This window comes from Vidua macroura, chromosome 1 (assembly GCF_024509145.1).
Source record: "Vidua macroura isolate BioBank_ID:100142 chromosome 1, ASM2450914v1, whole genome shotgun sequence".
Taxonomy (NCBI): Eukaryota; Metazoa; Chordata; class Aves; order Passeriformes; family Viduidae; genus Vidua; species Vidua macroura.
Genome location: NC_071571.1, coordinates 146,210,500 through 146,235,985, shown reverse-complemented (window position 1 = coordinate 146,235,985; position 25,486 = coordinate 146,210,500). Strand labels below are relative to the sequence as shown.

The window sequence follows — 25,486 nt, the reverse complement described above, 5'->3', positions numbered from 1 at the left end:
CCCACATAAGCACCTACTTGGAGCTACTCTAGTGCAAAGTAGGAAATCTGCTAGGGCTTGCTGGTTTGTTTTCTTTGGGTTTGTCAAGAGTTTTTTAATATTTTCCTGTACTATGTTAGGGAGTTTTTCAGATCCCATCTTTATTATAAAATCAAAGGGCAAACCTTAATAAGTCCCTTTGACTTCTATATTCATATCCACAGTACAACATTCTTCAGTGCCTTTATCAGGTTATTTAACAGGCCAGTATCTTGGTTCCTCCATCACGGACACTGAGATGAGGAAGGTCCTGAGGCTTCTGCACTTTTTACAACCAGTGTGAAAATGGGCTTCACAGACTGGCTTTCAATCCATATTTCTTCATTGCTGATCTTAAGCTTCAATTATTTGCAGAGAGAGGTATTTTGGGGTGCAGACTGAAGCATAAAGCAAAGGCTGCTTTCCTATTCAGACTCAATAAGAGAGAAAAAATGTTTTGTGCCTCTTCCTGTCTGTCAGAAAAAAATAGCAAAACTGCATAAAAGAAAACAGTTGGGAAATGAGCATTACTGGATAAATAAATTCAGAAGAAGAAGAAAAGAAAATAAACCCTTTTTGTGTAAGTAATATAAACTGGGTTATTTCCCTCATTTTTTATATCTGCTGAAACCAGCCCTGATGCAATACATTGAAAACCTCCCTGTTTTTTTCAGCCCATAGATAAAATGTGCCTTCAGTAGTGACTTGCAACAGGAACCTCATCTGTTGCAAACACTTTGAGCCTTCCTTATTTCTCAGAGAGGAAGTATGTGGCCTGTTTGGCAAATGCTGCTCTACATGACAGCGTGAACTTCACAACACTCTCATTCGACCGGCTGCTCCTCGACTTGATCAGCTAAACCTTGCTGGCAGCGTGAGAGCAGTACTATGACTACGGCTTTTCTCAGAAATTCTGCAACCTGGAATGCCATGCCTAACATTTAAAGGTAATCACTGCTGTGATATATTTTACATTAGCTGTGTATGAGACCAAATGTTTCAATTTTATTTATATACAAGTGTGTTCTATTTCATTAACAATGACAGTATTCAGACCGGGGATTTCAAGTGCCACCAAAGGCAGAAATAGAAGAGTCTGCCTTGATCCTTTTCATAAGGAGTGGTACTAAAGATAGACAGGACAAGGAGTATTTCTACTGAAACCTAAGAGTAAGAGATAGATGCTTAGGACCTTATGCTAAAGCAAACTGCATTTCACTATAACCAAAATATGAGCCCACAGATTAGTGGGCTTTTTATTCAAAGTGTTAGAAGTGTGGATAGTGTGGTATTTCTGTGTTGTTTCATGTCTGCATGTGTCTCTGAATTTCTTTGATGAGAGTATTATGTTATTCTTTCTAAGTGCAAAGGTACAACTGCCTCAAATCTGAAAGGATGTTCATTTTGAATAATGATAAATTAAGGGAAATCCACAAAAAAATATGCAGTTTCTGAAATCTAAGTTGTTCTGCTTTTCCTTTCCACACATGAAAATAGCAGGATGCCAGTGCTTTCATTTTCAAGCTAAATGAGATTCAGACATCACCTGGGAACTTCACTGAAAATTAAATTGTAAGACTTTGGCAATATAGATGTGAATATCAGGAAACAAAAATAAAATATGGTATAGCATCTCAGGAATGATAAATGCTCTAATTTTACTAGTCTACAGTATTCCTTGTAGGAGGGCTTTACTCAAGTGCTTATCTTGCCTTTTTATTCCTTATTACTTTCATTGCTTTATATTAACTAATTCTCCATCGTATGAAATATAACTTTTTCAAAGTTCTCACCAAGTAGCAGAATTTCGTATGTTCCATGCTATTTAACTGCTGCAGAAGCACGTTTTCTCAGAGAAAAAATTCTGTGAGAGGAAGTTATTGCTACACGTGCTGCACACAGGAACGGAAGGGGAAAATTGTACCACAGGTTTTGGGGTCATGCGATGTAGGTCAGTGGGATTCCAGTCTTGACAGGTGAAGAATTCATATCTGCTGAGAGTTCTGATAAATAGGACACAAAGCAGGTCTGGAACTGTGGATGTTTCCTCACATTCCTTTTGGCAGCAAAGATCCCTGAGCCCTGACAGCTGTGTGTGCAAACAGCCCTATGACCACCCTTCCTTGACACTATGTGCACAAGTGGAAAGGAGAGAGGAGGAGGGATCAATCCTTGGAACACTGCAAATGTGATCTTAATAGTTAAAACCAAATTTTCATGCAAGCCTGAGGAGATGGCTGGTGATCAGGAGAGCTGCAGGTAGATTTTGGTTCCCAGCAGCCCAGCGCGACTGGGGTAGATAAGACACAGTGAGTTTAGAGTCTGTCATTTTTTGTTAGCTCTTTCTACATCACCCCCAATGAATTATTTCCTTTGGATCTGGCATAATTATCTGCTCCTGTGAAGGAAGGATGGCACTTCTACTTGTATCCCAAACTCTGTCATCAAGTTTAGATACAAGGAACAAAGTTTTTACAATGAGGGGGGTGAAACACATGTTGCCCAGAGAGATGTTAGATGCCCCATCCTTGTAAATATTCAAAGCCAGGCTGGATAGGGCTCTGAGCAACCTGATCTAATTGCAAATGTCCCTGTCCATGGAGGGATGGTTAGACTAGGTGGCCTTTAAATGTCCCTTCCAACCCAAATTATCCTATGATTCAATAAGGTCAAGTGAGATGCAGTGCCTGTAGCAAATTTGCTATTTGAAAAGATTATAATCTATAAAACTGTTACTGTTCTTCTATCAATTACAATGAAAAGAATTGGTTCATGACATCTTTAAAGCTTCCAGTAAGTCTAGTTTTGCAGAGTGTCTCAAAATTTCAGAAAACCACACAAGAATTTATAATGCAGCAATGGAATCTTGAACTCTGTCCCTTTCAGGACTTTATGCTACCAATGGTTGTGACAGTAAAAGAGCACGGAAAATGCAATGAGAAAGAGCAAAGTGCCACGTTAATGACGGCAAAGCCCGAGACGTCACTGCTCTTCACTGTACTGAAAATACTTCACAATGTTTGCATTTTCCACAAGCCACATTATTCCACATCTAAGGCAGCAGCACGGAGCTGCACATTATGCCCTGAAGACTTCAGAGGTCCTTTGAGAATAGCAATGCTTGGTATGGCAGAAGGGAACCAGGCTGTGCGCTGCAAAAATAAAAAGTAGGAACTTACCTATTGTCCAGTATTTAATCCCTCTGTGGTTTAATTGCAAACGATGTATAAGCAACCCTGCAGAAACACTTCAGGTATTTCTAAAGCAGCATTTAGACTGTAGATCCTTAAATACCATCTAGAAAAATGCAAGTTCCTTGGTGAAATGTGTCACACTTTTAAAAAGATTGGAAGCCTGAAGAAAAAATTTTCAGAAGTCTTTCCACCACTCACAAATATTACAGATCACTTTCCAAAGAGACTCAGGCACACCTGAAATTAGGAGCAGGAAAAAGGCCACTAGTCACGAGCCTGACACTTGTAGGATGACTTGCTCTCCCAGCTCTCAAATAACAAAACTCAGCATAAAATAGTACTTAGAGGTATGACTCTTTTTTGTTTTTTCCCCAGACTTTAGGGAAAAAAAATTCAAGCAATTCTCATCTAAATATCAATTGCATGTGTTAAAATTATAGATGGACATCAGATGCTTGTGCTGTCATTCTTGCTATCTATCTGGAATTGCACAACATTTTCGGTAACTGCAGCTTCGATTCTCTACACTGAGCAAGATTTGAGCTCCCCTTTTAAATTACATTACAAGAATGCATCTACCAGAGCACAGAGCTCAGCAGAGATTATCAGTCCAGGTATTTATCTCACTCTCCTGGCTGACATTTTCAGCCCTGTTGAGCTCTCTATTGCTGTGCCCAGGAAATTTTTCTGGCTAATTTGAAGATGAGCCATGAACATCTATAATATCTGTAGCCAAAATACTGGCTGCACTACTCCTGGGTTTACCTCTTGTTCTTTACGGGATACAAGTAAGAAAAATGTTCAACAACTTAAAATTGGGTCTTGCAGAAAAATACTCATAATTAGATCAGAAAATTATGATCTTGAAAGCAAACATTGCCTGACAAAATGAATTCTGGTTTCAGGTTTAGAAATTTAGGTGCATTTATGCGGAGAAAGATTTTTTGTTTTGTTTTCCATAATGAGACCTATTTTTAAAACGTGAATACTCAAGTAGTTTATTTAAATTTAAGGGTGCTGTTTTATTCAGCTTCTAGGCATCTCCTATCAGGCAACACATTTTTGTTCTTGTGAAAGTAAGTTTCAGATGCTTGTCAGAAAGACACTGGCACAGCTGCACCCTCCAGATGTGCCACAAGCCAGTTCTGAGTGCATAAAGTGAAGGGGTAATGTTTCATTTGGCCAGTGAAATAGAGAATTCTAGCAAAGAGCCTTTGGGAACAGCACTAAGAAGCTTGGAAAGCAGATGAGGTGGAATCAAACTGTGCACTACCATCTGTTCTAGCACTGAGCTCCTTGCATTTGGTAAGGGATGAATTTTCTTTCCTTTGAATTGCATTTTATTCTGTAGGATATCTTCCTAAACTGTCTGTAAGACATTAAAAAATTACAGTATTAATCAACATACTGAAATTCTGCCAGTCTTATTCCAAAAGACAATTAGCAATAAAGTACTTTCTTGTTGATGTCAGTGGTTCTACTTCTCAAGTTGGACATCTCTCCACCTGACTGACCCTCATCAGGCTCTAGCATGGGTAGGTGAAGAGCAGCACACCAAAGTCAGTAATCGTCTTTGAAATATTTAAGCTAGAAAAGGCCACAAGATGCAGAATACTCACACAATGCTGCTAGAGCTCCTGTTATCATTGGGCAATGGACAGAAATACATTTTTAAAAAATAATTACCCATCAGCTGGTGGAGTTATTTTCTTTAATGAACAGTTCTTAAATAGATATAGCTTTTTGTCTTCTGCCTCTGAAAATATATGATACACCTTCCACATTCAAAATATTTATCTCTTTGTCCTCTGTCAGAGAGAATTAGGATGGCTGCAGCAAAGCTATGAGAAGAAACTGCTCCTCTCACACTATTTAGTTCCACAATTGTCTGATACTGTTTCTTGTACATCCACCAAAACTTTTTAAGACAGGTATCTGAAGAATTTGCACTGCTGGCTTTATGCAGGAGGATTGATTTGAGATCTAACATTTTTTTAGGCAATGTATTACTTAAAAAAATGTGCCCACGTTTGCTGAGGGCACAATTACATCAGAAAAAAACCCAAACCTACCAAGCTGTGTTCTTTGTATTCAGTAGTAAACCAACATAATATACACACAGTGCTGAAAACCAGGGATGTCCCTACTGCCAGGGACGTCAGTCTGATTAGATCCTTTGTAGCCTCAGAGTCCCAGATGCTGAAAAAACAGTTTGTATATGAAATGCCCATATGGGCACAGCTCTGCTGCTACTTCCTATTGTGCTGAGGTACTGGTAATGGAAACTTTTACTACATCATGTTCTTCTGAGCAACTTCCCTCGCTGTGGTTTTCTGCTATTCCCCTGATAAAAGAACAAAAGTGGTGAGAGTTTAGCAAGTATGTAAAACTCTTGCATGAATTTGACACCAGAGTTCTCAAAAGCAAAACTGTACGAAATTGGAGACGCCCAAACTAGGTCATTTCTCATCTGTTGGCACAGCAGGTGTTATTGTGATGTTAAATTTCAATGTCTGCTTTGATTTAGTTCTGAAGAACTTTGACGGAATTAGCGAGCACAATGGGAAATACTGTGAAAACTCCAAGAGCATCTGAGGAAACAAACACGCCGAGCCAAACGGGTAAGCACTCATTTCATTCCTTTCAAGAGAAAAAGACGCTCACGGTGCATGATAGACTCAGCCATGTGTCGCTCTTCACCCGCCTGACAGGAGCAGGCAAGTGCATGGCTGCTGCGGGAGAAGGAGGGCATCCACCAGACAGTGCTTATATTTAGCTACGTTTTAGCTCATTTTCCAAGAAGCACTTTAATTAAAAACCCCAAATGTTAAACGTATTATTTGCTGGTGCTCCTTGAAAGACATTCCTTCCAAATCAGAAAGCACTGAAACACTACTTCAGAAACCAAAAATGCTGTGTTTTGACATAATTGCATGCGATATTTTATACAAATTTATTCTTGAAATTTGGGGTTCCTTCATTTAAGGTTAAAAGTTTTAATGATGTATTGCATTGAACCTTATGTCCATCCACTGTCAGATAATTGCATTAAAAGTAGCACACAGCCAACCTGTCACCAGATTTATCCATAAAGGCTAGGGAGGAATACAAGTTCCACAGGGCAAGCTGCCAAAGAAAAATATAAGACATCTGCCTTCTGCATCCACATGTGAATAAATCAGGTTGCAAATCCCTCCCTGCCACCTCTGTAGGCTGGTAGAGGTCATGCATTGGAGGGGGAAAGGAAGAGGGATTTGGTGATCAGCTACTACAAACTGTGAGTGAGTGAGTGGGTGGAGAACCAGTAGTGCCTCAGCCTTCCTGGTGCACTAATACAGGCAGCTGGCACAAGAGCTGCAAGAAATCACTCCCCAAAGGTGAAGAGGAGAAAGCAGTTTTGGGTTTTTCCTTTGGGTTTGGGGTGGGCTTTTTAAGTAGATTTGTTTGTGTTGTTGTTTGTCTTTTGTTTATGTTGTGTTTGTTTGTGCTGTTTGTGTTTTGTTTTGTTGTAATTTGGCATTTTTTCCATCAAATATTTTCTGATTGGGATGCTGATTATTATAAGGATAGGGAATCAGCCTGGTTTGATTTTTGCTGCAAGGAAACACAGCCCTGCTCGTAGTATGGTTAGGAACTCACTGAGATGGGGTCTTGCAGCCCTAGGTCCTAACATAGAACATATCAGAGACCAAAAACTACTCAACAAATTGCTTTTTTTTTTTTTTTTTTTTTTTTTTTTTTGTGAAGAAAAGAAAAAATATCAGCCTTATGCTGATATTCCCAACAACTACTGACACAAATACCACATATGAACACCAAAACAGAGACATGCATTCACTCAAAGCAGGACCTTGCTGATGAGCAGGCCATGGCTGTGACCAAGTTTGTCCTGCATGTGCTAAAAGTCAGGATTTAGCAGGGCTAAAAACAACTGCAACCCTTTCTGTGATGGAAATATAACATACCCCTAAAAGTTACCTCTGCAAACATAGATAACACAGTGGCTACCAGGGAGAAATATCTATTTAGGAATTCAGGACTCAATCCACTTGAACTTTCCTACACATCTAGCACATCTAGAAAGGGGTGTTGTTAGTCCCACCTGACCTCCTGCCTCCACCTGGGGAGAGAACAAATCTCCCATGGTGGCAGTGGCAGCTGCCAAGGCTGTAGGGATGTTTCAGACACTCTCACAGCTGAAATTGCACCAGACACCCATGTTTAATCATCCAAAGACAGGGGGTTGTCACAAAAATGATCAGTGATGGAACACCTCTCCTATGAGAAAAGGTTGAGAGAGTTGGGGTTATTCAACCTGGAGAAGAGAAGGCTCCAGGGAGACCTTGTTGCAGTTCTCAATACTTAAAGAGGGCTTATAAGAAGGAGGAGGATGGGCTTTTCAGTAGGTCTTGTTGTGATACAACAAAGGATAATGGTTTTAAGCTAAGATAGGATAGATTTAGACTACATATAAGGGAAAAAATTATAATGGAAGTGGTGCAATACTAGATCAGGTTGCCCACAGAGGTTGTAGATGCCCCATCTCTAAGAACTTTCAAGGTCAGGGAGGTCAGGGCTCTGAGCAACTTGATCCAGTTGAAGATGTCCCCACTCATTTCAGAGGGTTTAACTAGATGACCTTTAAAGGTCCCTTCCAACTCAAACTATTCCTTGATTCTAGGATTTATCATCCTGAATAGCTCTTTGGATCCATCCACCTCTTAGTCTGGGTCAGACCAGTATCTTTAATAATGACTTAGATGTTGCTAATGAAAGCTGAGAATACAAGCATTAGTACCGTCATCTAAATCAAATGGAAAAAGACTTCTAAAAATGAACCTGGTACCAAAGTGTGTGTTGGGGTTAATCCAGTGAGTTTGTATCTGTTTGCCTTCCTGAGCAGATCAAACTCCAAATCACATCACAAAACAGAAGATTTCCACCAGGCCAGAAATAAACTTGATTTAAGTGAGGTGGAGGATCCAATCCATGCACTTTCAACAGTTGAAATAGTTATTCGGAGAAGTAGGTTTGACACTAGCTCATTTCAGGAAGACTGAATAAAATGAAGGACTGAAACAGAAGGGAAATAATGAAAGAGTTTCCAACAAAAAGGAAAATAGAAACTGCAGTCTGCAGACTTGGTCTGCCGTGTTCATTAGACCCCTATGAGCCCCTTGTGCTGCCTGAAATTTGCACTGAAAGCAAAACCTTGTGCTTTCCTCAGCACCAGTGTGCCAGTCTTGGTCCTGATAAAGGGAACAGTGTATAAGCTGCATTTCCCAAGGAGGCATTTGGACCCCAAAGATAACTGCACCCCATCTGCCTGCACACTGCACGGGCATTCCTGGCACAACCCAGGGACTGATGACAGAGTAAGCAGAACAGCAAGGGGTCATCAAGGGTTGTGAGCCTCTCTCTGTCCTCCTTTGGGACCCTGAATCAATGGTTAATCCTTTTGGGCTGCACCTGCACAGTTCTCAGTTCCCAAGCTGGCTGGTTTAGATCTAGCTTTAGATCTACCAAAGTGTGACTCTGCAGACACACCTTGTGGTGCTGCACATTTTCCCAGATGAGTGCCCTCCTTCACCCTCTCTGGTGCACCCCATGCCATAAATCATAATATTTCTGCTGGCCAGTAAAGCTGGATGATGCATGGAGCTGAACTCCAAAGAGTTCATTCCTACTCCAGACATGGATCACATCAGTGCCCAGAACAGCAGATTTTTGAGGGCAATGAGCTGGATCTGGATGCTCTGCCTATGCTCTTCCTACTCTCTATTAATGCTTCATAGTCCATTCCCAATGAATAATTTGAATGGTACAATATTCAGTTTCACATTTTGCAAGACATGTGGGTGTGAAGGCATCTAAAATTAGCATGTATTTCACATTCATTTCCTACTCCTAAAGAAACCACCCAGAATTAGCACCTGATGCAGTGGAAATGATTGTGCTTCGATCTTTCCACTCTAACTTTTGGGTTGTTCCACTCCAGATGTGACCTACACTTGCCCTGTGGAGGAGAATTTGTGTTAGATAAACTCAGGCAAATCTTTTTTTTTTTTTTTTTTTTTTACATCTTGAAAATGTGGGGAGCCCACCAGATCAAATCTATTAGATCACTGTGAAATTTAGGTGTGGAGAAAGCATGTAATCTGTTTCGTTCCTGTTTCCAGGCTTCTGTGTTTGTAAGGAGCTGGTATGGGTTCTGTGAAATGTTGTACAGTGTGGTGGAGTATTTTGCATGACCAAAAAACCCAGTGAGGTTTGACTTAAATACCAATCAAAATGAAGAGAAGAAGGAGGGGGTTCACTCCTTTCCTTACGCTTTAATGTAACTGTATGTAGTTTAAGAGATAACATTTGCATGGATGTGGAAGATAACACTCTGATATATTCCTTCCTTTTCAGAACTACAAATTACATGCAAAATTGAAACAAAAATTAATATAAATATGAAAGTGTAAGCAAAGTAACACAGGTCTTGCTAGAGTAGACAAAAAGTCACCTTCCCCACAGTGCATAATGAAATGCAAATTACAGTGTGCAAGGAAGGAGAGCAGAAAAGCATTTGTTTTCCACTCTTTCACTATGGAAGCAGAATATTTATAAATAAACAGCATAATTTTTTTAAAAAGCATTGCTAAAGACATTAAGCTAAAAATAATTATATTTAATGTAACATTATATGATGTTTTATAACCTGCAACAAGAAATGAAGTGATGGCATTTTATCCTCATTTTGCTATTTTTAAAATGCACCTTCTAGCCTGTATATTTTCTAGTAGTTCTGGGTAAAGATTTTGTCAAAAAATACTCAGTGCTAGTGCTTTGGTGTTATTAATCTCAGGTACTAAGTAGCTTCATAGACAGGAAAGTGCCACTAGATTTTCTGTGCAGAACAAGGAAGTCATCAAAGGCTTAGCACAGAATTTCTTCAACAGGGTTGAACTAAGTGTATAATAAGTTATATTAGACTAATCACAGTGGTTGGCTGTACTGGACTAGTCCTGTTTAATTCAGTGACTAATCAACTAAGAAAATCATAGCAATATCAATATTAAAATGTTATCAAAATAATCATAGAATGGTCTAGGTTGGAAGGGATCTTAAAGATCATCTAGTACCATTCTCACTGCCATGGGCAGGGATGCCATCCACTAGATCAAGTTGCTCAGACCCCATCCAACCTGGCCTTGAACACTTCCAGGGATGGGGCATCCACAACAACTCTGGGCACCCTGTTGTGTTTCTTTTCTTCGTGTCTCCTTCAGCCTTTTACTGTTATCTCTGTGAGTTGTTTCTAAGGCCCTGAGACACATAGCTAAAAACACAGAGCATTCATTCAGGGTGTTGCACCTAGGTTTCCCTCAAAAGCTGTCTTCCTTAAAGAGAAGTTGGCAACAAATCTACATTAAATGAGAAAAAACTAACAAGATACAGAAGTGTTTCTATCTATCTAATTTTATCCTTTCCTACCCTGAATTCACACCCGTTTTTGCACATGTTGGGCTGCACAGAGTGGGAAGTATGGAGATCAAACGACCTCTGCAAATGTAGTGCTAGATGGTGTTCCCAAGGATCAGGGTGCTGATCCTGGTGGAGGCAGAGGGAAATTCTGTCTCCCTGTGAGATCATGGAGGTAACTGAGATGTGCAGAGGGGAGGAACTGCTTCCAGGAGAAACACGGGCAGTGTATGGCATAATCCCTCTTGCCAGGACAAAGAGCTCAAAACACCCAGCACGACACATTTCTGAACTTCCCAGCTGTCAGCAGTTACTGGGCACCACAGATTCCAGCAGGATGAGGAGCATTTCATGATTGATAGTCCCAGTCTCGTGTAAAGTGCTCTATCCTTCAGAAACCCAGAAGACTCAGCCTGTCCTACACAGGGTGCAAGTCCCAGATTCATCCCAGCTGATATAAAAGGTCTTTTCCTCTCTTTGCTGACCTCAGCTCTGCAAATTGCCATTGTGCAATGGATTCAACTTAAACACCCCTGTGCCTGTTTTCTTTCACTGAAGCTCTTGCACAGTCTCCATGCAATGGTGAAAACCAAGTGCACTGCCTGATCATGAAGCTCCTTTAAAAAGTGATGGAAATGGGCAATAATGGCCACACTCTCATTGACCTTGATCTAAACTACCACTGAAAAGTATCAGTGGTGTAAAATTATGAAACAATTCAACATGCATCTTCCTTTTCTTAAATCTTATGCTACAAAACTGTAGCTGGAGACAATTAGAGACAGTGGCATTAATCAAACTGGGTTACTTCCTAATACTATAAATAATTACTAATTTTTTAGTTTCAGACTGAATATGTCCTTTAAATAAGTTAATTGCTAGAAAAAGTGATCTAAATTTAGTTGCTTACAATTAACCACTTGACTTTTCATTTCTAGTATCTTCAAAGTCTTCTTATAAATCTATAGGTTTTCTTTAGCTCAATATTTTTATTAAGTGACATTTCAGAGATTTTTTTTTCCCCATTTGACCTACTACATAAAATCTATAATACTTAAAGAAAAATCCATTTTTGTCTCAGAGCACTACCTTTTTTTAAAGTGACCTTTTCTTTCTTATTTCACAGGTCAGGAGAGTGACTTCCTTGCTGTTCTCTATGATTATCCTTCAGCAGACATAAGCCAACCTATATTTCACGTAGGGGAAAAACTACGTGTGCTATCAGAGTAAGTTGATCAATTTCTTTTTTGATTAGGTTTTATTAGTGAGTAAAGCAAAGCTCTGTTTTAGACACCTGGCCCAAACTGGATGCAGTTCAGCAAAATGAACTGAGTTCAGAATTTTCAAGGAAGGGTGCTTAGCCATAGTGTAAATTTCCATGTAGTTTAAGGATTTGGGATCACATATTGTCCTTTGATCTATAGATTTCTCTTATGTTTCTCAAGCTGGACTCAGACTCTATTCTAAAATAAGACTCAGAACAAATCTGCTTTGAAAACTGATTATAAGAAAGTATTCCCCAAATGTAATGGAAAACAGAGTGAGAGCCAGACTATTTTGAATCACATAGAAAAGGAAAATCACCCTGAATTTTTTTATGTCAAGCGTGTCTGTCATTTTCTCTCTCACCCTTTTTAATCTAACAACTCCATTATGATTAAGTCTTAGAATTTCATCCCGATTTAAGGCAAATGTAAAAAAAAAAAAACTTTTTAAAAGTGTGTGTGTGGGGGGGGTTCTTTTTCTGTTTTTTAATCAATTCTGCATTTTCTTAGTGAGGAAAAAAAAGAGAGCTTTCTCAGCCAGTTCCACTCAAAAAATTTAAGAGCCCCAGAAATAAGTAGGCTTCAGAGCACTAGTTCAGACTGACCTTAACCTTAGTGCAATATTGCCAGACACAAGAATGAGCACATGTGCAAAAAATGGAAGCATGCAGCCCTGATGTTCTTCTAGGCACAGCTTGTATCAGCACACAGTGACCTCCTGGAAGTTACCTGGCCCCACAGCCACTATTTGCACTGCTCAAAATGAAATGAAAGGTTTCGTTTTTGCAGCTGGTCGAGCAGATGGATTCAATGAGAGGCCAGACACATTGATAGCAGAGGAATCCTTGGAGGACTTCTAGAATCATTTTAAAAATTCTCAACCAGATAGTCAAATGGCTGGAGGAAAAAAGTACTCAAGAGAAGCATCACAGATGACTGATGAATTCTCAGACTCTTCTCCAAGCCACCATGACCTGCAGTGGCCTTTGTCAGTCACAAGACACAGGCCTCAGTGGACCTTTGGACTGACCCAGAATGGCTGCAGTATGTTCTGCTGACACAGTGCTTTCTTTTCCTCCCTCAACTAAGGGTCCCAAGACTCAGACAATACCACCAGATAAATTTTCTGCTGATGGAGAGCTCCTCTAAACCAGGGGGATTCTTCTCTGCCAGCTTCTAGTAGTGTAAACCTTGCTGCAGTTTGCAGAACATTCATGACATGGTACAACAACTGCTTTAGCTTGGAAATTCCAGCTTAAAGCCTCACTCTCAGATTTCATCAGCTTCAAGCCCTCACACAGCACAGGACTGCCTATGCCCACATCAATGGGAATTATATGTGTGGCATATTATATGTACACATGTGCTGCAAAGTATAATCTACTGCAGGAACAACTTCTAAAAGAATAGGCTTTGGCAGCAGAAGTTTTTGACATGCAGTGATCAGGGGCTTTTCCTGATGGATAAATTAGATCCAAAGTAAGCCTTGATGGAAACTTTCCTCTTCTTATTTTGAATCATGAGCTTGTTCACAGATAAGAAGACAGTCCAATGCTCCATGCAAACCACAGTGTCCTGATGAAGGACCTGCTCTCCCCTGCTGGGGCACCTGCTGATGTCAGTAGGAATTGTTTGCCTGCAGCCTCTTCCTGCTCATAAGCTGCAATTCTTTTTCTGAAATCTTTCAAAGAAGTAAAAGATAGTCAAAAAGAAGAATAGCACTGCATGACCAGAGCACAAGTGATGAGGACTCTTCACCACAGAGGAGTCAGCACAAGCAGCAGCTTTTCAGTTCTTTTACAACAGCAGCTTTTCAGCCTTCTACCAAAGTAATGATGTGTAGTGGCAATCAGCCCCACCAATCCTGCCAGGAACAGGACATATGGAGCCTCCACAGGAAATGCAATTCCTCACAGATATTTGTGACTGCTCTGGGTTGGCAGTTTTATATAAGCACTACTGGCATAATTTCTCACTCCCCATACTGGTCAGGCACTTTTCATTACCAGATGAACTGCATTTGGCTGGCAGTAGTCAAACCAAATATCCTCCAAGATTTGCCTCAATATACATAATTTCTGTAGCTCCTGACACAGGAGAGATGTGCTGCTTTGGGATTTTAAATAATCATAGGGATTTTTCAGGGTTAGTAATATTAAAATTTGGAGGGAGAGAGATGATGAATCTCTCAGGGTTTTTTGTTTTTTTTTGTTTTTTTGTTTTTTCTTATTGCAATTTTTGGTTCTGTCTAGGAGAGTTCTGGGGGGGAAAGGACCAAAATAACCTAAAATTCTTATAGATAAATTCATTTAATCTGGAAAACCAAACTCAAAACTTTACTTCCCCTTTTTCGCTCAGCACAGACATTCTGGACCATGGTCCCAGAAGCTATAACTCATGACATTTAACCTAAGTGATTTCAACTCAGCTGTTCTGACACACACTGAGACTCTGATCTGCAGTGTAGATATTATTTTGGGAGCATTTAAATGAACATCCACAGAAACAGCATTCAAACACAAGACACAGTTCCTTGTATTCAAACTCTTAAAGTGAAGGTGCAAAGGACCCATCAGTCATCAGGATCCTTGTACTATGATTAAAGCTCTGCAGCATCCCTGTGAAAATTCTTGGTACCATTTATTTCTGAAGGGATTCAAGAGTAAAAGCCAGAATTCAGTATCACAGCAATAACTTAAGATATACTGGGGGAAATACATATCCTGCAGCTTCAGCTACAAGGTCTATTTTATTGGAGTCTGGTCTGCAGCTCATGGAAGACAAGGGAAAGAGCAAACCACAAAGCAGGTTCAGTTGGACTGACAGCCTGCTCCCAAGCAGACAGGCTCCATTTCCCAGATCCTCTACCCTGGTGTTTCAGGGCTGTCCAGACACAACACACTCAGCTGTAAACTGAATATCTTGGACACCAGTACAAGTCTAGCTGTGGGAAGGCAGAGCACAGCATGGTTTAACCACTGAGTATTTATCCTTCTTCTTTCAACTGCAGAAAAATATTTTATTACTTACGTAATTTAAATGGAACAAAGTAGCTTATTTCTGTGTTCGCATTTAATTCTCAAGTAGGTTTAAAATGGAACTACTCTAAATGAAACCAAACAGGGTTCCTTTCTGAATGCATCGTTTCAGAAGCACACACAGAAGGTTGCAGGCTAATCTGTGTAACTTCACTAACTTCCAAATGACACGAAGCTCTGAAAATACATCTGAAAATATCCCTTCTCTTGCTTTCACACAGTGAAGGAGGCTGGTGGAGAGTCCATTCCCTTACAACAGGTCGAGAAAATTATATTCCAGGAAAATATGTAGCAAAGGTTTATCATGGGTAAGTAAATGCATTTCTATAGCCTTTCATCACCACATTTTTACATATCCTCCTCTGATTACTCTGAGTCATAGTCCAAATAATGCCAACAGTGAGTTGGCAGACAAAAATTTTATTTATTGACAGTCTCAAATACATCTTTTGAAAATTGAGAACCTCAAATCCACATATAAATTTAGACTAAGTGAAAAGGAAAATCCTTCTTTTAAATGCTGGAAAGAGCCAAAACCATCTCAAATCACTAATAAGATATTTAATATGCATCTGTTGCATGGACTGATCTCTAACTTAAAGACATTGATGAAGAGAGCCTATTTAGAATGGATTTTTAATATTTAAATAGAGCAAAATTTTAGCTAGGTTTGCTCATGGAAAACAAGCCAAAAAGAACAAATAGAAATGCTAATAAGTCATTCAAGAATGTAAACTTTCTCACTGAATGAACTACGGAAATTTCAGACATTTCTTGTTGCCATAGACACCACTCAGGGGAAAAAAAAAAACAAAAAACAAACAAAAAACCCCATTAAAGCACAGACTTAAAAGCTTTCTGGCAAATGTTTTAATACCTGTTTAATTTTAAGGATACAAACTGTGAATGTCACTACAAACTATGCAAGTGCTTCAATTTTAACATGCTTTTACATCCTCCTGAAACAGCGATGCTTTCCCAAAGGCAGGACACAGATGTGAGGTAATGGAAGCTACTGTCTGAAAATTCAGTGACAGCAGACTGGATCAAACACATGAGAACAACTTTAAAATAAAATTCCATTCTATTCTATTCTATTCTATTCTATTCTATTCTATTCTATTCTATTCTATTCCATTACATAACTCTAGAGCAGCTGAGCAAGCCCAGGTGCCTGGGCTTGAGACACTGAGACAATGAGACACTGGCTGTGGCAAAACACAGCGCTGCACCAAGTTATGGTGAAAATTTGTTGGACTAATTCCACTTTCCCTTACCCACAAAGCCCATTAATTTAAAGGGTTGGACTCTTCCCTAGAAGAAGTAAAATAGTTGTAGCTTATATGGAGTTTATTTATGATACAAATTGGGGTTAACAAAAGTGGTTTAAATGAAGAGAGATTAAACTAATGCCACAGATGTCAATATACCACATTAATCTGTCCCCAGCAATACAGATCAAAGCAGCTCCAAATGTTTTGTTTTCCCTCGTAAGTCCAAACCTTATTACTCTTCTCTTAACCTCACAAAGGTTAATGGAACTCAAAACCAGCAAAATTTTCTCCAGAAACTGGGGAAATATGCCTGAATATAGATGAGAGAATAACTATAGAAAGCCACAGTGTTATTTTTGCAGTCACTTTTCCTGGCTAATGCAGCACTTTCACAGCCACATGCTGCTTGCTGTTTCACTGGTGTCCAAATTTCAGAATTTGTTTTTTCCTGCTTCACAGCTGGTTATTTGAAGGTCTGGGAAGAGAAAAAGCAGAGGAACTTCTACAGCTACCCAACACCAAGGTCGGCTCCTTCATGATCAGAGAGAGTGAAACTAGGAAAGGTGAGACAATACAGATTTTCTCCCTCTTGATCTCAGGCATTTACAGTTTACAGGGTGACCTATACAGCTCTTTAATTCACTCTCTGTCCTGCTTCATATGGATCAGTCCAAAACCAGAAAAGGTATATAATGGGAGGGTGAAGGCACCCAGTGCAGTCTGCCAGCCCTTACCAGTCACCTACTGGAAACAGGGTTATTGATGGCCATGGAAAGTTCCACAGGCATCAGCACAAAAAAGACACAGTTGTTTAAACACTATTATTTACTTTGGTTGCATGAGGCAACCTTATGAGGCAGTGGGACTTTCAATGAAGGAACAGTCACAGCTTTGCCTTTGTCCACAAAAGATTGATTCAAGAAGGTGTAAAATGCACACCAAGTAGAGGGGATGGCAGACAAGTGTGTTTACTATATAAACGAGGGAGGTCTTATTTATTTTTAAAGATGACTGACCTTCAATTTTATTTTCTTTCTTTTGGGAATTATACTGTACCAACTTTATACTTTTATTTTCTTCAGTGGGGACATAAATCAGAATCATAGAATGTCCTGACTTGGAAGGGACCTACAGGGATCACTGAGTCCAGCCCCTGACCCTGCACAGGACCACTCCAAGAATCCTACCATGTGCCTGAGAGCATGGTCCAAACCCTTCTTGAACTCTGTAGGGCTGGTGCTGTAACCACTCCCCTGGGGAGTGTGTTCCAGGGCCCAAAAACCCTCTGGGTGAAGAACCTTTTCCTGCTATTCAACCTAAACCTCCCCTGACAAAATTTCAGGCCATTCTCTTGGTCCTGCCACTGGTCACCAGAGACAAGAGACCAGTGCCTGCCCCTCTGCTGCCCTTGTGAGGAAGCTGAACACAATAAGCAATAAGGTCTCCCTCAGTCTGCTCTTCTCCAGGCTGAACAAATCCCCCATGTACACCGTGCTGTGCTCCTTTTCTGAAGCACCAGAATACATTCTAATATCATGATACTGCAGATAAAAGGGAATAATACATCATCTCTTCTGACCTCGTGCATACCACAGGCCACTTACTTTCTTAATATCTATACTAAATTCAAAGAAATTTAAGATTGGCATTTAGTCCTTGCCAATAAATGCTGCAGAACAATTCTAAACAAAGAAACAGAAAAATCCAAGTGGCCATCTCCTGCCATGACTGCATTACCAGGTCTCACCTACTTACATTAATTGAAGCTGTATCCAGAAGAGTACCAGCCTGTGAGCCTGATGTCCCTATTCAGTGGAGGGCAAACTCTGTAAAGGCCTATTTCCTTTATGTCATTTCAGAAGATCCCATGCCAGCAATAATAAAGGAAAAGCACACCAGAAATTTGGTTGAATTTTATTTGGTTGAAATTAAATTCAACCAAAATTTCAGGTCATGTTATACCCTTTATTTTATTTATGTATATCTATAAGGTATAATAAGATATATAAGATGGCCACTCAGGTTTTCTCAGCTGTTTCTGAGATGTTTTGAGTAATGGCACCATATCTTACAGATACTCTATTCTGCTACAGATACCCAACCAGCCCTACTTTGGTGTAATTAGTTCTTCTCTCTCCAGGGTTATATTCCTTGTCAGTGAGGCACAGGCAAGTGAAACATTACAGGATCTTCCGCCTCCCAAATAACTGGTATTACATCTCTCCACGACAAACCTTCCAGTGCCTTGAAGATCTTGTCAATCACTACTCAGGTAAAAATAAGTGCAGAAAAAACATATTCCACTGGCAACTGTAAAACTATCTATCAAAGGTGCAGAACAAGAAGTTTTGCTTATGTCCAAGACTTGCAAATACTGCCACAGAACAAGCAATGGAAAAAGTTTTGGTTTATACATTTTACTTCATTTTTCACCCCAAATAAAAATATGTTGCCCTTAACAGTATAACTGAAATCAATACAAGAACTCAGCTAAATAAGGCCAGATAGGCTCTGTCTGTATTGGTGTTTTGTAAGATATTGTATAGTCATGTCAATAACACTGTTTGAGCCAAACACCAGGGTCTAGGGGTTCCCTAAAGAACTTCCAAATGCAGTTTGGAGGTCAGCACAGGTCAGGGATTCCCAGACCCTCTCAGAGCACACCTAAAGTCAAAGTGTGAGCATAAAAAAATGTCCAGCTGTACAGAAGCCATGTACCTGCAGATCTGGGTTCCAGAGACAGATTGCAATTCTTGGCTGACTCTGTTTGCCAGCATAAAGATGTCTGCCATTCATTTATTTGCCATTTAGGCAGGCAGATAGCTTCAGGGCATGCAACACCAGGTTTCTATTCACATTTTCTTAAAGAACCACTACAGCACACAACCTTATCTGCAGTAGAAAATTTTCAGAAATATTGTAAACTTCTTCCCTATCACTTTAGCAGAGTGCATGGCAGGAATTTATCAGCAGAGCTTATATCAAGAGGCTCAAGCTGTTAGCTCAACTGCAGAGCCAGCTGTCACTGTTACTAATATCAGTCCAGTGGATGACACTTTTTCAATGACAGTTTTCCAGAATTATGGCAGAAAGGTAACTTGACAAACAGCACAATTAAGTGGCTGCAGTTACTATGCATCATAATGAGAACATTCTAAAATGAGGAAGGAAATTGCAAAAAACGAATTGCCTAAAAGTTATAAAAGAACAATAGGTTCTGTGCTTTAACAAGCAATGGGTACTCTGTAATTTTAAAAATGTGAAGTTACCATACCTAAGCATTTCACAGGTAAAAGAAAAAGTATGATGGCCAAAGAGAACACTGATAAACTGAGAAGAAAAGTCATTCACATTCAAAACAAGCAAATGAAACTTTCAAGTCCAAGGACATAAAGAGAGTAAGAATTTGTACAGGAGATATATATGCATTTACATGTTAGCTAGTTGACACCTTTCACCATTTATAAAGAAGGAAACAATTGAAGCCCAAAATTTGGGCTGGGGCAGAACCCAAAAGAGGAGACATAGTTAGATTTAGGTCTTCTCCTTCCCTCACCATGAGAAGATACAAAATCTCCCTCTGAAATAAGACTCAGAGTTGAAGAACACCAGCATTTAGCCATGATGTTCTCTACTTGGGCAGAAGAATATCTGTGATGTTCCTAGTGGAGCAAGAAGAGGGTAGAGCACAGAAACATTGATGAAGGTAATATGTGAACCCCAATTAATTCCACTGTCATGTTCCACAGAAGAGTAGGTGTGCACACAATCCAATCTGATCTTTTTTACACTCTCTTTGCATGGCTGACACAATAGGAAGCAAAGCAGAACTCACTGAGGGCTCAGAAAAACTAGGTTTAATTTTCTGCTCTGTCACCAAATTCCTTCTCATCTTTGAGCAAGTCACATTGTCTTTCTGTGTCTCAGTTCCTCACTTGTACTGTACGAAATATACCAAATGAAAAATTAAAAGGCAAAGGTATGAGGAAAGGAAAAATTAAGCCTGTGTTACTGTGTCCTTGCTGAGAACAGACAATTTTTGACTGCTGTTGCTGAGTCCAAAACTGTTAATTTGAGCATGCACCAGGGAAAGAAAACAGTAAGCAAAGATTAACTGTCTGTGTATTCATTTTCCTGTTCAGAAGTTGCTGATGGTCTCTGCTGTGTCCTTACAACACCCTGTCTCACCCAGTGCACTAACAACAACACCGTGATGAATCCAGTTCCTCCTGTGGTGATGAGGAATAAAAATTTCAGCTGGAGAAACATTCACAGGTACCACACAGAGCACAGGCTGCCAGAAACAACAGGGCTGTTTCCCAGCCATGTATATTCTTGTACTTGCGACACAGAAGACATAGCTATTTATTTCCTTCTCCTGAAAGCAGTTTTAAAGCTTAGACAATCTGACATCAAGCTAACCCATGAAAACTGAATGCCCAGCTCTCTAACTGATAATTTAGGTTTTAACTTTGAAAGGAATTATCATTAGCATTCAATATTTCTGCTCTCCAGCTATCCATGTGTTCAGTCCCTTTGGGACTCCTGAGTCCTTTCACCAAGGGGCAGGAGTGAGAGCTGGGTCACAAAGCCCAGTGACATCCACCACTGCTGATCCATCCCCGCTGATGTGCAGGGGCTCACAGGTGAGCCGTGGCAGGCAGAAGTGGCTCCCCTTTCTTCACCCACCCAGGAAACAGCACAGGTGTAATGAACACATTGTCCAAAAATAAACCTTTCCTGTTGTGTCTCTCTCGATACACAGCCCAATTCATGAGATTTCTAATATCACAACTGCCACAAGAGAAAGTAGGTCAGGTTTCAGAAGCTGGGGAAACAACCACCCTCAGAAACAAAAGCACCTTTTACTTTTGAAGGGTAAATTTCCCTTCACTACTCTTCTTCACAAAACATTCATGTGCTTATGAAGGCAAGAAAATTTTGTGCAGTATTGAGGTCATTTTTCCTACAGATTAAGAAGAGAATATAGATGATACTTCCTTTTCAAGTGCCAAAAAGTATTTATATCTTACTGTTGTACTTTTTTTTTTTTTTGAGAAATGCTAAGTGACAGAAATTCTTGGTGATTTATGAGGCAGAAATGTTTTTATACAACAAAAATAACATTATTAGGTTTAACAACTGTTAATATTATCCTAAGAGGCTCAGTCCAAGTAGCTGAAATGATAACAAAATTTTGTTCTTTTAAAGGCTGGAGGTGACTGAAGATACCAAAAGTACCCTGGCAGCAATGGATGACTCTTGCCTCAGCTATGGCCTGAGGGAAAGCATCGCTTCCTACCTCTCCCTAACTGAGGATGACAACACTTCTTTTGCAAGTGCCAGAAAGAAGAAATCCCAGTCTCTCATGTATACAGGGAGCAAACGTAACAGCATCCTTCACTTGCCACCTACGTACTATGACGACTAAATACAAGACAAGCAGGAAAAAGCCACAAACTGACGAGTTAGGAGAGAAACCAGAGCATCCTGTGGTCCTCCCATCCTTCAACAGCTGGGAGATACAATCTGCTAAGCTGGTGACCAAGCACCAGCAGTGCTTCTGCATTTCCTCTTCTAAAGATCTTCTCAAGGGTGCTGTCCCAGCCATGGCATATGCTGGGAATGTCTCCAGTGCACCAGAACTGGATCACAAGCAGGATAAACTGAGACAGACTTTAATTCAAAAGCCAAGTGGTGCAGGTGACTGTTCAGCAGGGGCGATGCCCAGCATTGTACAGTGGTGACAGCATAGGGAAGAACTAACTGCAGCTCAAAAGCTTAAATTAAGTCTTACTCTGGTTTTCTCTACAAGGCTGAAAACCTCCTTTACAGAACCTATCTACACTGAAAAAAGGAGCATTTTTCTTCTCAAGATAGACTTATCCATTGTCATCGAGAATGGGTCAGAGAGACATCAATAACCCCAAGAAAGTATCTGACATCTGGCATCCAAGAAATCCACACCTGATTATAGTGACTCCATATTTACCTTTTAGGAGAAAAAATTAAAATCACTGACTTTATAAGTAGCATTTAATTCACTTGCTGGCAATGGCCTGCAGTGTCATAAAACAGTGACAAAATTAAGAACAGGTTTAATTCACAGAGAAAAGCAGTTCCTACTTACACCTGAGATGGGAGTTCAGGCATATTCAAACATGTAACTCAGCTGCTCATAGTAAAGCAGATAAACAGAGAACAAAGAGGGGTTTAATTGAAAAGCAAGATGTGATGATAATGTGCCTAACTGCAGAGGTTGGCTTGGAAAGGTGTGACATTTTATGTATAAAGGGAGATTTTTAACTTTGACTTCTGAAGTCAGCCACATATTTATGTATAATATTTATATTAATAGCAGCTTTTAAAATAATTAAACTAAGGGAACAAATCAGTAACAGTGGATGTTAGAGATTTTTCCTAATTTCTTGTCTGATGAGGGTTATGTCAAATAGTAATTACACTTTTCATCAAATCACTTAAGGATTAGAGGGTTTTCTGACATTTCATTTATTTTTTTTTACCGGTATGTACCCTTTTCTAAGTCATAAAAGAGCAAGTAGCATTTTCACAGAATTCACAGAATGACTAGGTTGGAAGAGACCTTCAAGATCACCAAGTCCAATCCATGCCCCAACACCTCAACTAAACCATGGCACCGAGTGCCACATCCAGTCTTTTTTAAACACATCCAGGGATGGTGACTCCACCACCTCCCTAGGCAGACCCTTCCAGTACTTTCTTTTGAACCTGCTTGTGATTGCTTTCTAAACCAAGCAGTCACTCTTGTTTGAGTGTGTAAAATGCTGTCAAGCTGAGATAGTTTCAATCCAATATTCTCTTGTACCTTTCTGCACAGATTTGAATAATGAAGGTTTTGAAGGTTTGGAGAAATAGAGAATTGGAGAGGTTATATATATATATATATATATTTAATCTATTTAATCTCTAAACAGCTCTTAGGACAAATCTATGTGCTCTTTAGATCTTGTGTCAGGTTATTTGCACTAGCAAGAAAGGTTCAGAGATCAAAATATTTCACAGCCTGTTTAAATGTATTTCAGGACTTAAAGGATGAATGTCATTTGGCTGGTAAGCAAAACACACTCAGGAACTCTAGGCATTTGTACAATCGAATTACTGTTACTGATAATCAATGCATTATGATGGCTGCATTTTATCCATGAAATGTATATGGGGACCATTTCAGATTTCTAAGTCATGACTTGTATTTATTCATTAAAATAATATTCAGTAGTTACTTTGTGCTGCTTTTAGAAAATGGGAAACCTGGTGTGCAAGTAGTACAATCACCCAGCCTTGCAATGCAAGTGCCAGAAGGTATCTTGGATGGAAGGTGACAAAAGAATCCCAGAGCCCACACAATTGGCAGCACTCGGACACACTCTGTGAGAAGGGGATAAAACATCCTGACATTGACAGGTTCAACAATCATGGACCAGTTCAGCGTGGAAAGGACCCCCAGACATCCTCTGATCCAACCCCTCCCTGTTTCACCAGGGCCACCTTGAACCATTTGCCCAGGACCATGTCCAGATGGCTTTGGAATACCTCCAGAGATGGAAACTCCACTCCCTGGTGACACTATGCAGACACTCTGTCATCCTCACAGTAATGACATGACAAAGTGACAAAAACTAATTAAATGTGTCATAGGGATGGCTGGATTTCATGGATGGTTATGGGGAAATTCTGTGAGGTCTGGCCATTTTCACAATTAAGTGAAAGCCTTTACTGGGGACCTTTTGGGAAATACAAACTTGCAAGGGATGACAGCCCCCAGGTGATTTTATACAAATCTGACACTACCTATGAAATGGTATCATGAAAAAAGTAACCAAGAGAGGTGGTTGGTTTGCCATGTCAGTAAAGAGTTTTGAGAGGGAAGGGAGAGAAAAAGGAGATGGGAAAAGAGGGAAGAAAGGGGATCTAAAGAGTAGCTAATTACCAGGATCAGGGATATTTAGAGTCCATGTCAGAGAGCCCTGCACCTGACTGCAGTAGAAGAGCAATAAACCTTCTCTGTGCACTATTGTCTGATATGCTTCCATGGCCAAGAGGGACCTGGTCTTCCCTTGCACTGGGTGGAAGAAGGTTGGAAGCTGCCCTTGACATCCACCAGGAATGCTTGGAGAGGACACCCAACACAGCTGCCCTCTGCAGCCCCCTGCCATCCATACATTGATCCAGTCACGTACATCAAAACTGCACTGGTAAATTAATTGAGTGATCAAAAACTGAAGTCAAATGCCAGGCTAATGCTCTTAAAACATTTAAAATAAGACCAGAATTATTGATAACACTTATTTCTAATCATACCACTGAAAGATGAAATAAAATCTAAAAAGTCCCCGTGATAGCTTTGCACTGATTTTGTTCAATCTCTTTTCAGATTTGTTCCAAAAAAAGTTATTATAGGGTAGACACAGGAAACTCAACAGCATTTTGCTATTTCAGGTGCACATTTTCTAGTAAAGAAAGTTTTGTGCACCACTCCCCTCTGCATGCTCAGGAGCAGCATGGTTTTATCATGCATAGCAAATACAGAAACAAGAAGCACAAAGCTGACTTTTGCAGAAGGGCTCCTTTGAGGGATTTTCCCTTAGGAAAGATATATCTGTTATATATTCTCAGTTTCATGATTCTAGTCTGTGTGCACCTCCTTTTTAACAGTAAAATTAAAAGTACACAGTGATTTTGGTGTCTTTGAACAAAAACAAGACACATCCTTTACAGGAGATGTAAGTGAAAAACCAACTTTGGCACCACTTAAAAAAAAAAAAAGAAAGACAGATCAAATATATTTTTAAGATACAAGCTACTTCTATTGTTGCTTGCTTTTCATATTGTCAGTGTGTTTCACAAAAAAAAAACTAGATCCAATGTGAGGCTGTCAGGATAAATGACACTACTCTGAACTCAGTGGAGATGCTGCTTTTGCCAAGACAGTGGTCTGCAAAGTCCCAGAAAAAAAAAAATATATATATATAAACACTGGAAAAGTGGGAAGAATTGATGCACCTGTCTGATCATTGCACTTGCCACTGTTTTCCATTGATTAGTGTTCTGCTGTAGGAGAAAGAATGAGTTTAAACTCATCTTATAAAAGAAAATACATAACGTGGAACTACTCTCCAGAAGCAGCAATAAGCAAAGATGTCCTTGCATTTCCCTTCCCTAAGTGGTTCAGCTGTTAAATTGCACTG

The 25,486-nt window shown here is 39.8% G+C and overlaps 2 protein-coding genes across 2 annotated transcripts in view; one reads left to right on the top strand and one right to left on the bottom strand.

Annotated features, from left to right (window-relative positions):
- Positions 1–25,486, bottom strand: part of TG (thyroglobulin) — a 141,213-nt gene that overhangs the window by 34,499 nt on the left and 81,228 nt on the right. The window lies entirely within an intron of this gene.
- On the top strand, positions 830–24,154 carry SLA (Src like adaptor). Its single transcript, XM_053996915.1, has 8 exons — positions 830–965; positions 5,740–5,833; positions 11,809–11,908; positions 15,207–15,293; positions 16,719–16,822; positions 18,400–18,531; positions 20,402–20,534; positions 21,471–24,154. The coding sequence occupies exons 2-8, from the start codon at positions 5,773–5,775 to the stop codon at positions 21,688–21,690; spliced, it is 837 nt and encodes a 278-aa protein (XP_053852890.1). The 5' UTR covers positions 830–965; positions 5,740–5,772; the 3' UTR covers positions 21,691–24,154.

What these genes read in the sequence shown, in the direction of transcription:
- SLA (XM_053996915.1), top strand. Translation starts at nt 5,773, where the DNA reads ATGGGAAATACTGTGAAAACTCCAAGAGCATCTGAGGAAACAAACACG. An exon ending in AAACACGCCGAGCCAAACGG is followed by an intron (nt 5,834 to 11,808) that starts GTAAGCACTCAT and finishes CTTATTTCACAG; the next exon opens with GTCAGGAGAGTGACTTCCTT. An exon ending in TCTTGTCAATCACTACTCAG is followed by an intron (nt 18,532 to 20,401) that starts GTAAAAATAAGT and finishes TTTCCTGTTCAG; the next exon opens with AAGTTGCTGATGGTCTCTGC.